This window comes from Carica papaya, chromosome 1, assembly GCF_054855325.1.
Source record: "Carica papaya isolate Zhongbai chromosome 1, ASM5485532v1, whole genome shotgun sequence".
NCBI lineage: Eukaryota > Viridiplantae > Streptophyta > Magnoliopsida > Brassicales > Caricaceae > Carica > Carica papaya.
Genome location: NC_142309.1, coordinates 26,046,952 through 26,061,062, shown reverse-complemented (window position 1 = coordinate 26,061,062; position 14,111 = coordinate 26,046,952). Strand labels below are relative to the sequence as shown.

At 35.4% G+C, this 14,111-nt stretch overlaps 2 protein-coding genes across 2 annotated transcripts; both read right to left on the bottom strand.

Moving 5' to 3' along the window:
• Positions 1–9: 9 nt before the first annotated feature.
• On the bottom strand, positions 10–2,887 carry COG0212 (NagB/RpiA/CoA transferase-like superfamily protein). Its single transcript, XM_022042999.2, has 6 exons — positions 2,333–2,887; positions 2,130–2,220; positions 1,721–1,947; positions 1,066–1,141; positions 513–638; positions 10–331 (listed from the first exon to the last, which is right to left on the bottom strand). The coding sequence occupies exons 1-6, from the start codon at positions 2,762–2,764 to the stop codon at positions 144–146; spliced, it is 1,140 nt and encodes a 379-aa protein (XP_021898691.1). The 5' UTR covers positions 2,765–2,887; the 3' UTR covers positions 10–143.
• Positions 2,888–4,024: 1,137 nt separating this feature from the next.
• PTB3 (polypyrimidine tract-binding protein 3) lies at positions 4,025–13,667 on the bottom strand. Its single transcript, XM_088223268.1, has 15 exons — positions 13,515–13,667; positions 12,800–12,867; positions 11,894–11,965; positions 11,730–11,806; positions 11,381–11,462; positions 9,659–9,782; positions 9,271–9,335; positions 9,130–9,179; positions 8,973–9,014; positions 8,829–8,880; positions 8,691–8,715; positions 8,541–8,554; positions 6,789–6,896; positions 6,555–6,698; positions 4,025–4,607 (listed from the first exon to the last, which is right to left on the bottom strand). Exons 2-15 carry the CDS (start codon positions 12,854–12,856, stop codon positions 4,203–4,205), a joined length of 1,317 nt encoding a protein of 438 aa, XP_088079394.1. The 5' UTR covers positions 12,857–12,867; positions 13,515–13,667; the 3' UTR covers positions 4,025–4,202.
• Between the last annotated feature and the right edge of the window lie 444 nt (positions 13,668–14,111).

Genomic DNA, 14,111 nt, shown 5'->3' with positions numbered 1-14,111 from the left:
TTAAAATCATAACTGAAGTGATAGTTTTGCATAGAATTTAATTTAGAATCAAAACAATATATATAACATAAACTTCATATTTTCCTTAGTGTAACTGCGCTCCAATCAGAGCCTTTACTGTTAGAACAAGAAACATGCTATTTTCATTTGTAGTATTTTCCTTTGTCCTTGCCAATTTTTCCACGAAACTTTCGCTGAGCTGTGGGTGGTAACTTCTCAGATGGGCCACTAGGAAGCTTCTGTCCAGTCTCCCCTTCAATTCTCCTTTTGAGCTCTCTTAGAATGCGAATTTGTCCTAGCTTTTCTGGAGACAATTTCTCCCAGTAGATTCCTACATGTAAAACCAATTCAACTTCAACACCATGTCACGATTTATTCTATTATTTTTAATTAATTCGGGTAATTATAATACGATTGAGATGATAGAACCAAACCTCTCAGAAAGAAACTATAAACAAAATCAAAAGACCGCTCCCCAAAATAATTTACAAAAAGTAATATGCTAGACAAACCTTGAGGCTTAGGAATCATTGCATTTGTGAAAATCACTTGGGAAGGAGTGCAGATAATATCGACAGGGACATCATGGATCAACAACTTCTCGACTGGAATATCATCTACCAGTTGACAGTCATGCACTGCAAGAAAGAGTCTACAAATGGGATCAAATGTATGCAATTAATGTAGAAGGAAGAAAAATAGAAATGCAAACAAGAATTAACAGATTTCATGTCAGGACTCCATTATCCATAGATCAGTTTGGCAATGACATTTAGAAGAATGAGATTTGAGGGGTGGGATGAGGGAGAATCAGCAGGAGAAGAGCAATTAGCATTCCACTAGTAGCCATGATATTTCTTGTTGAATACTAACTGGATCATTAGTTCCAGGTTACTTGGAAAATAGAAATAGAAATGGAGATGATATAACGAATATATACTAGCATTCAGGCATAATGTTTTCTTCTGTTACTAGAGATGCCAACTCGCGTACAAGCCTTGTTAATGAGAGTTGTTGACTCTAGATAATTCAAGAAGCAAGCATCTAAAAAGGATGAGGGCTTACCAGTGGTGACAACTGGTGTAGTGTCATCAATAGCCTCCATATAACGCAGCATCCCATATTCAAGCTCTGCAAATCCCTGCAAGCCATTTTTTTAACTATTGAAAAAGAAAAGAAAATCCTAATGGACTCCTAAAAGCAAACATTTTAAGCATAACATCATTTTGCGGAAAAGAATTTACACAAATCAAATTCTGTTTCAGGTTACACGTTTAGTCTATAATTCAAAAATGCTTTCAAGAACATTTCAGCAATTGGTACATAAAGCCTTGAATCCAAAGTCTCACTCATCGGAACATAATCATGGCACAAAAGGGCATCAAGCTTAAAAAAGTTTAGGTCAAGAAAGGATCCTTTTAAAGCTTATAATGTAAAGTCCTCGAGTAACACTTATTCTGTAAAATTAAACTCAGAAAAACTAGCTTGCATCCGATTGGTTGGAATTATTGATCGCTCAATAACAGTGTTTATTTGATCAAGCACCTAGCTTCATCATCATGATTCCTTTTCAGTCTTTTGCCAGTCCTACAACAGATATTAAAGAAAGAAAAGACAGCAAAAACCGAGATATTCAACTTAATACCACATTCTCCTTTGTGCATTATTGATATAATCTACAATGTGTATGTTCCACATTTAAGATGCTAGTGATAATTACCTCTCCCTTCCCAAGTCGAGCACCAGTCTTAGGGTCGACTGCAACTGAGCCAATGACAATCAGATCGACCTTAATCTTTTCATCCAGTCCAATTGTTCTTCCATATTTGGCTACTCCTACAGAAGTGCATGCCTCACCGATGGTATCAGGATTCAAGATACCAGATTCTAGTACAGAGAAAAACCCTGTCCTCAACCGGGGCTGAGGAGTCAACAACTTTTTCGCACCTGGGTGACAATCAAACAAAAGGAAATGAAGGGTTGCAACTGGTTTCACTAAGCTCTAAAATCATTCAAAATTCAGAACATAAGAAGAAGAGAAATCTTTTGAGATGCATGCGATCAAAGAATAAGTGAAGAGAAACTACAATTGCTATCATTAAAATCACACAAGAAGGCAAGCGACTGACCAGACAGAGTGATCAACCTGACTTGCTTTTGAGGTGAATCCGGGTTAACCTTCACGCAATTGGCAGCCTGAAACACTTCTAGCTCACCCAACTGCCATTCATTTTCCCGGAAAACGTCACCAAATTTTTTCGACAGCCGAACAGAACTCAGAAAAAACAAGCATATTTTTCTTAATAAAATGGGAAAAGCAAAAAAGGAATACTCTGTTTGCAGCGACTGACGCGCCAATGAAGTTAGGAATCCGGTGATGAACGGGGCGCGGGTTCTGGGCAATATTCCGGGCCTCCATCAAATCCCAAATTCTCTTTCTAATTATCCACTTCCAAGCCTTCGGGTCATCGTCCGAACCCGACTCTATCTCTCTTTTTGAGGCTTCGGCCATGGATTCCCGTGCCCGGGCGTCGAGGCTCAGCCTCTCGGCTTCAAAAGCCAACTCGTCGAAAACGACGCCGTCGTCTGGAGCTTTACCACTCTGCAGCCTGCAATTTGAGGGTCTCCTATCAGGTAAAGGAGACTCTGTTGAGGGAGAAAATTTACAGAGAGAATGGAAGTTGAGAATTCCGTTTTTGGAATTCAATAAGAAACTGCGATCGAGGGTGAATGGGGATGATAACCGGATAATACCCGAATCCATGAACTAGAGAATTTGGGTCTGCTATTGTCATGCGAGTCAATCCAGTTGCCTGATCTCATTGAAATTATCAGACTTCAGAACGGATGATAAGAAGTTGACGGATAGGATTTCTCCGTTTTCCGTTTTCCGTTTTCCGTTTTCCCTTTCCGCCAGAGAAATACCTGTGAGGAGTAAAAAAATTGATAAAAGACTGGGGAGCGGTAAGAAAAAATGATTTTTAAAATAAATGAAACGATAATAATTAAAAAAATCATTGTTATAATTTTTTTTAAATCATGTGTGATACTTTGATGAAAACATTTTATTTTAATATATTTACATTTATTTTCACGTAAAATTTTTATTTTGTACCACTAATCTGGCATATTTATTTAAAAATTATGGTCTACATATGTTTTATATTAATTATTAAGTTAAATAATTTATTTTTTAATAAATTTACAGTTAATTTTATTTTGTGTATTTATGTATACGTAACATTATACAAATAAATTATAAAATGACGACAAATTTAAAATAGTACATCAAAACTTGTAAACAAATATTGGTATGTTACAAGTTGAAACTAAAACAAAATTTTACTTTAGATACTTTTTTTATAACAAAGTTTATACCTTTCTTTCTCCTTTTTCTTGCTGTCTGAAAATATGTTCTTAGTGATTCTGCACATTTTTCTAAATACATCGAGACTCTCGAGTATCCTCCTATTTTCATATCGTCATTTTAACAGATTTGATGAGACCTGACTACCAAACAGCACTCCGATCAAATTGCAATATGAGATTCTCTATCAACCATAAATATTTTCAACTTCAACCTACATATATTTGAGGGGTGAAAGAAAGAGAGAACTAGTTAAGAGGGAGAGGGAGGGATAGAGAGAGAGAGAGAGAGAGATGGGTGTACCGTGTTTCATCGAACATATCCGAAAGCCAAGGGAGTAAGAGAGAGATACGAGAAGAGTTTATTAGAATGGAGACAAACTGAGAAAGAAGAGAAAGAAGAGGCAAGGGATAGAAAGGAATGGGATTAAAAACATAAATTTGGGAATACAACAGAAATGGCCTGAGTAGCCTGGATTATAAGAAATATTCAGACAAATAATACAACAAAACACAATGTCTCGCACTAACTGGTAAATACATTTCCTTCTTAATTTCCTACTCTTCAAAACTGGACCTCAACTATCTCAAAAATAAAAATCTAACCCAAATTAAGTAATGGAAGAATTTCAAAAGAAGAAAGTGGTAGAAGAAGCACTAGAGAAAGTGGAGATTATAATGGAAAATCAAAACAGTATCTGCAAAGCAGTTAAACCACCATTACAACAAAGGAGAGACATCCAAGAGAAGTGTCAGCAACATATTAATTATCCTTCCCCAAGTTCCAATCCATTTTATCTTATTACCACCATTGGATTCCTACCGGTGTTAACACGTTACTGTGAGTTATCTCTTATCGCCTGCAACTGGGAGAACGAAATCCTAATTATAGATCCTCCAAGTGTTGTTGCATGTTTGCACACTAGAGCTTCAGTGGCTTGCTCCTCAGTTTCAAACAAAATCAGCGCCTGCTTCTTCCCATTCATCTCAAAGAGCTTGGTATTCACAATTGCACCATGTTCTTCCAGATGACTCACAATCTCCTCCTCAGTGATATCCTGAGGCAGAGTAGAAAGGTGAATCATCTTTGTTGGAGAGCAGCAGTAACGGTAGTTCTTTGCAGCATTACGGTTGAAACGGTTGAGATTTGAGTTGATGTATTCGTGTGTGTCAGCACCTGGAGTTATGTTTGGATGTTTTGAGAAGTTGACCTCCAATCGCTTCCCAAACAGCATTGCTCCCTGTAACCAAGAATATAAACAAATTTTAGCAAAAGTATTTTTCTCATCTCACCAAGCAAAACCAACACTGCTTGAGAAAGGGAGCAGCAATCCATTTTATAGTAACTATTCACGGCTTTTAGTTGGTCAATAGCTATTGCATATAGTCAACTCTTTTTCAGTCGTAAGAGAAAGGGAATTAGGTTGTCGACTCTAGTTGAGGGAATATATATAATACTGGGAGAAAAATTGTAATTAGAGGATTTAAATGAATAACCAAGGAGGATATCTACATGTAATGACTTTAGTCTCTACAGCACATCTAAGAACAACCAAAATCCTCCCATGTTTCAAACCTTTGAGAAGTTACATAGACGAACACTTACGTCAAGTTTGGTTCAAATTCCAATTCTATTTTAGAGAAATAAAAATATAACAGAAAACAGAATACAAAATTGAATGAAAAAATATTCAAATTCCAAGCTAATTCCATGTCTCATTCAAGTTTGATGCTTTTGTATTATTTCTTTAACAGGCAGAAATACAAATTCATATTGGTATAATTGAAAATATGACTGAATTTGATTCAATTATGTATCAAATGAGTAAATTATGACTAACTTTTACATATTAAACAACTAAGATCTTGGAATTGAATAAAAATAAAAGATGTCCAAATCTTTTGGAAGGATGTACAGTATGGAGATCTTCCTTTGAAATTCAGGCTTCCAACTCTTTTTTGTTTAGCATGTAATAAAGAACGGAAACATTGGGGGCTTTCTTGATCAGCTCAGGGGGCTTGTTTCCTGGCATATTCCCCTTCTCTCGTAATCTCAACGTCCCAATCAATTATGTGGACGTCCTCGCTTACCCTCCTCCTGTTTGGTGATCACAATTTGGAGGATTTTCCAGAATTCCAGAGTGGAAACCTGCCGACAATTGCAGTTTTCTCTGTGCAGCTTTCTTGGTTTGGGAAACCTCTTGGTGCCATATTCTCACCAAGGACAATTTAAAAGAGGCTGCATCATGACCAATTGATACTTGTTGTGCATGTGGACAACAATCCTCTAATCATCTTCTTTTATGGTGTGTCCAGAAGGGAAAAGACTATGGATTTCAGTTATTACCCTTGCGGGTATCAGGTGGGCAATGAACGGATCTGTTCAGGATGAACATTTAGCTTGGGACAGTGTCTGTGGCAACAAAAGCAAGAGGAAGCTAACTGTCTTGCTCTTCATGCCATATTGTGGAATATTTGGAGAGATGAATAAGATAGTGTTTTAAAAAACTGCTTATAATTGCACAAGGCTTAGAGACCACTACTATTGCGTCAGACTCTCCTACGTAATTTTTGCTTTTCTGCCCATGAAAAGTTGCTCCTGGAATAGCCAAATAAGGCTTAGCTGATCTTATTACTATAGAATCAACTTGAACAATTAAAAGTTGATCCGATTTTAGGTGCAGTCCATTTTTGGCTATACATACATTTTTTACAAATAAATTGCCCAAGACTAATTATTGTAGATGTTTCTTCACAATAATTATGATTATAATTTTGATAGCGAAAATACCAATTTAAGTTGAATAGATTCAAAATGATGTTACTGCAGAGCTGCAAATCTCTGTACATGAATGGCACCCCTTGGTGCCCTTTAAATATGTCCATTTCTTTTGAGAAAAAAATTAATACTCTGGTCAGCCATTGTTTAGTAATCTTGTATATTTAATCTAACCAAGTTATTTTTTGCCCACAATAATAATAATAATCTGCTCTTCCAGTGACAGGATGACCACTAAAATCCAGATAATCATTTTTTTTTAAATAAAAATCCAGATAATCATACTGATGAGTAAGAAGAATATGAAATAATACTTCTCTATAGCAAGATAGTCTCCGAAAAAACACACTTATTTCAGGAAAAAGATGCACTTTAAGAAATTTACAAATCCATAACTGAAAATGCTAACCTTAAGAAAGTGTACTGCCAACTCAGCCTGGAAACCATCACCCATCTGAACAAGCGCATGGTCTGGTTTATGACGGAGAAGTTTGATTCTCACAATGTTTCCATATAGAGAGAAGAGGTTAAAAAGCTTATCCTCATCAATCCTCTGAAACATAAAATTTTATCAAGCATGAAGGAATAAATGAGATAGCTAAATCTCCTAGAACTCAAAAAGAAAATGAAAGAGACAACTTACATCAGGATTTAAATTGGAGACAAGGACTGTACACCTATCATTTGTCCCACTTATCCCAGGAGGCAAACCTCCACCAAAGGCAGCCGCAATTGCAGCTGAATTCGCCATCTGGTTTTCAAGAAATATCAAAAGAATACACTAATTACTTTTTTTTTTTTGCGAGGAAAATTCTAGTATTATTAACAAGGCACCAAGGAGGTGCTACCTAAATACAAAAGAAGCTTTACAAGTTTAGAGTATAAACCAAAATATCAATAAGGTCTCCTAAATCCTCTTTATAGCTAAGAAGTTGACGATTAAACAAAAAATTCATGGTCAGCAACCAATTTTCTCTAATGCTAGCAGAACCAAACAAAATGCCATCAAATCCTCTTGTCCCTTTCTGTCTAAATAGCTCAAAAGATAGCTAAAGGGATGAGAGAGATAAACTTCTTTCCAAGACTTAACACATCCTAACACCATCCCAAGCCCATAATTCATTCTCAATCAAGCCACTGGCTGCCAAGGACACAATATGAATGCCATAGCCTTCTAGTTTCAACACACCAAAGAAGGAGATGATTAAGGGGTTCACTTTCCGCAAACACGTAGGACACCCCTTGATGATGAACCTTCCCCACTTTGCAAGTTGTCGAACGTAAGAATCCATGTGGCGGAGAAAGGATTCAAGAGGAGGCCATGGAATACGATTATAGATCATACAACATTTACACAATTGAAATCAATCAATCAAGCAAGTAAACAGGTAATAGATTCCATCAACAATGTTTAAACATCATAAATAGGGCCAACCAGCTGTATCTATGTAAATGAAATTCCTTGCAATATCATATGCTTCATAGTAATTCCGCAAATGAAAAAATAATGCTTTGGATGAGCACATCTTTAACCATTTGCAAACTTCCTTCCGGAAACCAGAAGGTTGAAATTTGCATTGCCATTTTTTCAAGATTAAATTTTCGGCCAAAAGAAACAGAATAAGCAAAAAAATAACAAGTTAATCTATTAATTTATGATGCAGGAGCATAAAATCATTATTTAACATTAAGGATAGGGTTGATTTAGTAACTTACTCTATTATTTGCTGAAGTTCCTAGAGTTAATTTAGGACATTATATTGTTTGTAGTATTGTCATATCTATTCTTTTTCTCCTAGTTGAGTTAGAATTTATTTTACTTTTCTAATTAGGACTAGTATCTATTGGTTTCCAAGTCATGTTAGGAATATTATTAGAGGGCTCTACAAATATGTTTATCTATTTCAGAAAAACTCATCCCCGATCAAAAAACACAGTAAGTTCAAGAAAATTTTTCTCTAATTTTTGGGTGACCAGAATCTTTTACAACCAAATAGATTTGAATTTCGATCACACAATCTAAGTCCTCACATTAACTCTCTCTCCTGCATCAGCTCAAAGAGAGAAAAACTATTAACAGGCAATAAACAGCCTCAAATGCATATGATGTACAAACACACCCATCAATAAGAATAAGTTTTTATGCCAGTTACGTGTCCCATAAACCTACATTAACACCTGGAGATCATGATTATTTTAAGGTTTTAAATGCCCACAAATAACACACAAAAAGAGAGAAAATTCTCAAGCTTTCAAAGATTGAAGAAAATGAAGTTGACAATGAAAATGGCAGATATCCTTCGCATTCCCACAAATACACGCAGACATGGTAACATCCCAAAGCTCCAAAGAGTTATTCCCTAAAGAAGTTATAGGATGAATTGACCACACCCACCTGAGGAAATGCAACTGGAAGACATGGCAAAAACAAATAAAAAAATGTGTCAGCCAACGAATAATAAACACATATGAACAATAAGAAAAGAGAAACACATAACTCTTCAAACACCTGGCCTAGTTCCAGGAGCCTAGAGAGCATACGTACCTCCTACGTCACCGTACCCAGATTGCTGCAAAAAGGCATAGATAAACTCTATTTCAAAAATTGCACAAGACAGCAAGAAACATCTAATAATAATTAAGGATCCAACCTTAAGAAAATAATAAAAGAACTTTGACATACATGTGAAGAGCGACCTTTCTGCTCTGAAGGCAAATTTGGGTTTGTGAAATCCCTAAGCAAAAGATGAAAACATCTTAAATACTTCACAGCAATTAACTCAGAATATGAAGTATTAAATTCCCAATCCAAGAAGATAGCACCCACCTTGAGCGATCATTGTTATAATTTACTTGTAATTCGTCAAGGCTTAATTGCACAAGAAAATAATAGGTTAGGATCCAGTCGAGAAAGAAAATATCAGTTTGGTACTTGAAATAACACGAAGAAATGAGCATGCACTAAGATAATGACTGAAACTTACTTTGAGAACTGGATATCCAGCTGGCAGCAACCATCATAAATGTTACGACCCTATAAAATAGCCAAGCACTTCAGGAATTAAAACAAGACTTTCAACAAGTTCCCATTTCAGTTTGACTGGCTGAAGCATAATGAATAATACCTGAAGAGCAGTTCTAGCTGAAACAGCACTCTGACGTAACTGATATTGCACAAGAGCTTGGAAACCTGCACAATTTTCACAAACAAGGTTAAAAAACAAAGAGCCAACATAAAAAAAATACACAGACAAGATAATATCTGGGAATATCGCCTTAAGGCACTTGAGATATCTAGAGAAGCACTCAAATTACAGGTCATAAAATAAAATATGCAGGAAGTCTGACAACCTGTCAGCCAAAATTTAGACATATTACTAAATTATGAAACAATGAAATCTGAAGTACCACAAAAGCAAGCGTCAAGTTCATCTGACCACCCATTTTAAAGTTTAGTGGGGTTAAAATTGAAAAATAGAAAATGAGACAGAAAGGAAACTTGAAGAAGCTGACCGGCTGACTTCTGAAACGTGACAATCTTCTCCACAAATCCATGAGGAGAAAAAACTTGATGAAGCACGTCCACTGTAATAGGATATAGCATGTGATGGATTGTAACTAAGAGAATTCGATTTGGCTGTGCATCCAATGAGTGCCCAAGAGCAAACCACCATAGAGACAGAAGAGAGAAGAGAATAAATAGGAAGTATAGAATGAACAATGAATAATTATTAACCAGACAGTCTACTTATGTTGATGAGAATAAAAGCGCAAGCATGACAAAGTTGAAGGTAAGATGGTTTATACTTTCTCTTGTGCCACACTAGCACCACCTTAGTCCAACTATAGGATGCATCTAACAACTAAAATAGTTCTAAATGCAGGAGCAAAGAACAACGGTGAAAACTTGAAATAACTATTTCATATTCTAGAAACAAAAAAAAAAGGAGAAAAGAAAAACAGAGAACCTATGTAATTTGGAAAAGTATGTCTGTCATCCCTATGAAATTTGCCAAATTATGTTAAGACTGTCTCCACTATTACAAATTCAATTCCAAAACTATATAGACAAATACAAGTTACAACTTTGTTAACCTAATCTAATGCTACTAAAGTAGAGGAGCTTAACAAGAAAGATGACGTAATACAAAAAGAAATTTCATTAGGACTGCATTTGGGAAAGAAATTACTAGAAAAACATAATACACATGGAGAATGCTCTCAAAAATTTAAGGGAGAATAATTTTGGAAAGATGGTAAACAGGTTGATGGTAGAATTTGCTAAAACGGTGAAAATGATTACCAAAAGTAAGGCTTATGAGAAACTTGCATGCCAATACAATTCATACAGAACAAACAGAATTAGCCACATGTAAAGTTACTAAAACCAAATCAAACCAACAAGTTAGATACATGCTCTGCAAATGCAGATAATATCCATTTAATTTTCAGCGATAAAAAGTTGCAAGACTACACAACTTCAAGAATTATGAGAGTTAGAATAGAAAATAAGCATAACTTTTTCTCATCTGCTCACTATGTTGTTAGGATGTTTGGCTTAGGTCAAAAGCACTCATAGGCACCCAAGTCAGTATACTTGCACCATTGAAGCGGGTAAAAGCACCAGCCTGACTTTTTTCCGTGTGCTTAAAGTGTTTGTTTATGGAGAAATTATCTTGTATGTTAGGTACCTCATTTCTATTAGTAATTTGATAAAATAGTTCAACTCTATAAATTTTATTGGTCAACTTATATTATTCTCGAACTACTAATAAAATTAGATAAATTTTTATCCATTTTAATATGTTCAATAGTACCTATTTATCCCATAACTATGTTGCTTATGAGCGCCTAAATTTTAAGCACATTTTTTAAAGGAATTCCACATTGTCTAATTAATAAGAGCTTCTACTTCACAAGAAAGAAATAAAGGTGAACCCACCATATCTTTAGATAGTGTGAGGCCAAGATATATCCTGCATTAAAGGAAGACTAGAAGATTCTCTCAGTAATTTTTGACAAGCTAAGCATCTAAATGCTATACATGTATATATGCTCCTCAACAACTAAAGCAATGTCAATAGACAACATATAGAAACTACTTATCCACTAAGTCTCTATCAACCCATGTCAGAAGTATTTATGACAAGAAGACAGATCCACCAAGAGCTGTTTCTGGAAAACACCAAGAACCAACCAAACTTTTCTTTCAATATCAGATTTCAAAGCACTAACCTCATCACCTCGTCCTTGAGAATTTTGATCCATTGTTGTTAATTCTTGATGTGATGAGAACTGAACGTAAACATTCCTTCCCCTGGTAAAGAATGGAAAGTTTTCAAATCATGAATACAAATTTAAGCTAAAGCATAGAAAAGGCAAATGTTGACTTTTAGCTCTATTGTCGCGAATATTCTTTTCTTCATGTCCATAACAAGGGACGCATAGCCCAGGGCTTGAACTCACATCCTCGTAAAGAGGGGTGAAAATATGAACCCCCAACCAAGGGGAAGTTGTGCCAGCAAAATACTTAATAAAGATAAAATGGAATATCAACATTGCCAAGTTACAAAAATTTATATGCCTTATGCTTGGCTGAACATTTGTATAGAACTGCAGAGCACTGATGGCTGAAGGAATATCCTGCATTTGCAGAAGAGCCTGCATGCATAACCTATTTGTTAGAAAAGGCTTGCCACCAAGCTTCAACCTAGACATTTAACTCAACCATATAGATGGGATAAAAACCTGATTTTTTGCTCTAAGCATCACAAGCTTAGTTATGACTCCAAAAGGCTGGAATAGCTGAAGCAAATCATTCTGGTAAAAAGGATGAATGACAGTGAATCAAATGGCATTTAAAAAATATATCATAAGCATTTAATTTAGGTAAAGGTTTATTTTGCTGTTTGAAGTTTGACAGTCAATTGCAAATAATGCTGATCCTGTTAAGAATACAGGGTAGTGCTACATTGCAGGTTGCAATGGCAAAATCTCATATTAACAACACATTCTAATTAGATTTTTCCAATCTAAGTGAACTGCAACAGCAACAGGGAATAAGATTTGAAGAGAATATTATCAGTACCTCAAATCAAACGATAGCCATCATACCCGAAGCCAGATCACAATATGACAGCCACACAGCATGGCAACACCAACTCTAACTCCAAGCTAAACGGAAATTTTCTTTCAAACCTTTATCCGTTTTTCCTGACTAACAATAAACTACAATAACTCTTTGATTTGACCTAGCTTCTGATAGTATGTACCGTTTCTCTTGGTTTTTGGCAATAATCAATCAATGTCGCTAATGGTTTGTAATTTGTTAAGTTCTTACGAGCAATGTCTATCCAATTCCCAAGAAACAAAATTTGTATGCCTTCCAATCAAATTTTCAACTTTTACTGAAACATTAGGAGCACTGCCCTTTCATTCTTCTTAGAGTCAGCCAAAATATCCTTAAGGCCATTCACTAATAGCTTGTCATGGTTAAAAGTTTAAGTTATTCAGCAACACAAGTGTGTCAATTCAATAAAAAGCACACACACGCACAGACACAAAAACACACCCATAGGCACACACACACACACAGACACAGAGAAAGAGAGGGAGGGAGGGAGGGAGAGAGAGAGAGAGAGAGAGAGAGAGTACTTCTGAAATTTCATGCCCAACATTGCGGACGTGAATGACTTTGGAAGGTTCTGTCATTTTGAACTGGCCTGTAAAAAACCACAACATATCTAATCCGTTATTCTGGTATTTGAAATCTCACATTCTGCAGTTTTCTACTACTCTACTCTGAAAGCCAGCAATTTTAACATTTGTTTCTTCGCTTCAAGCCATAACAGTGTTACTTAACTAATATCGGTATATATACTCAAAAAGTAAAAATTACTTTCTGGCTCAACCCAGCCTTACAAAGTATTAAGTTTCCTAAAAATAACTGAACTTGTCTGTGTGGATAGATAAGATTCTTTTATTTCTCTTTATGCTAATAACATTTTTTGCGAATTGAGCGTATGTAACAAAGAACTCACGCAAATCCAAGGAATCATTCAAAACCCTAAATCAGAAAAAAGAGCACGCTTCGAACTAAAACTTACGCATGTACATTAATTGAACTGTTTGTCAAATAATTCAGGGAAAAAGCGAGAGAAAATTATTTTCTTCAAAAACAAAAGAAAAATGACAGAATACTGCTTGGTAGCTGAAAAAAAGTCGTGAAAAATGCAGACGGTGACCTCCAATCGGATAAATAAAGATAGCGAATCTTTTCCCAGCCAATTTCCGCAGCAACCAAACAGGGAGAGTATTATTAAAAGTGCCGAGTGAAATCAAAACCCTAAGATGGAGAAAGAAAACTTGCCTCAGAACAAGTCGTTAAGAGAGATGCAGAGAGTTGAAGAGAGAGAGAGAGAGAGAGAGAAAGAGGAAGAGAAAAAAAGAAAAAGAGAGACTCAGAGGTGTATAGATCGAATGCTTCGCATGTTGTCCCTGCCGCTTTGCCCTATCTATTTCTCTCGCCCTAAGTAGTCCCTTTCAGCACTGGAGTTGTGGGACCCATTGTAAAAGGGTCCCACTTTATCAGTTTTAATTTTATTTAACTCTCTCTTCATCCTCAATAATTCTCGTCTTCGATAATCTTAAAAAAAAAAAAAAACATTTTTACTAAAATTTACTTTAAGGAAGAATATTAATGCTTTTGTTAACTAGGTTTTGAACGGTTCAAGTTACAAATTTAGAACTTTGATTTTAAAAAATCATATTTAAATTAATTAAAAATGATAAAATTTATTTTCAAAAGCATAGAAGTTAACTTCATTTATTTACGATGTATATTTCCTATCCTACACATATTTTAATAAGGAACGAGATTAATTTTTTTTTTTTCTATTGGAATGTACAACCCCTTTTAATTAATTACCCTATTGAACAAAATTTATAAATAAATTTTATCAAATTT

Coding starts and splice junctions, on each gene's coding strand:
- COG0212 (XM_022042999.2), bottom strand. CDS start 2,764: ATGGATTCGGGTATTATCCGGTTATCATCCCCATTCACCCTCGATCGC. Junction 2,221..2,332: donor CGTCAGTCGCTGCAAACAGA/GTATTCCTTTTT, acceptor AATGAATGGCAG/TTGGGTGAGCTAGAAGTGTT. Junction 639..1,065: donor TACACCAGTTGTCACCACTG/GTAAGCCCTCAT, acceptor TCTTTCTTGCAG/TGCATGACTGTCAACTGGTA.
- PTB3 (XM_088223268.1), bottom strand. CDS start 12,856: ATGACAGAACCTTCCAAAGTCATTCACGTCCGCAATGTTGGGCATGAA. Junction 9,336..9,658: donor CACGTTTCAGAAGTCAGCCG/GTCAGCTTCTTC, acceptor AAAATTGTGCAG/GTTTCCAAGCTCTTGTGCAA. Junction 9,015..9,129: donor CTGGATATCCAGTTCTCAAA/GTAAGTTTCAGT, acceptor TGTGCAATTAAG/CCTTGACGAATTACAAGTAA.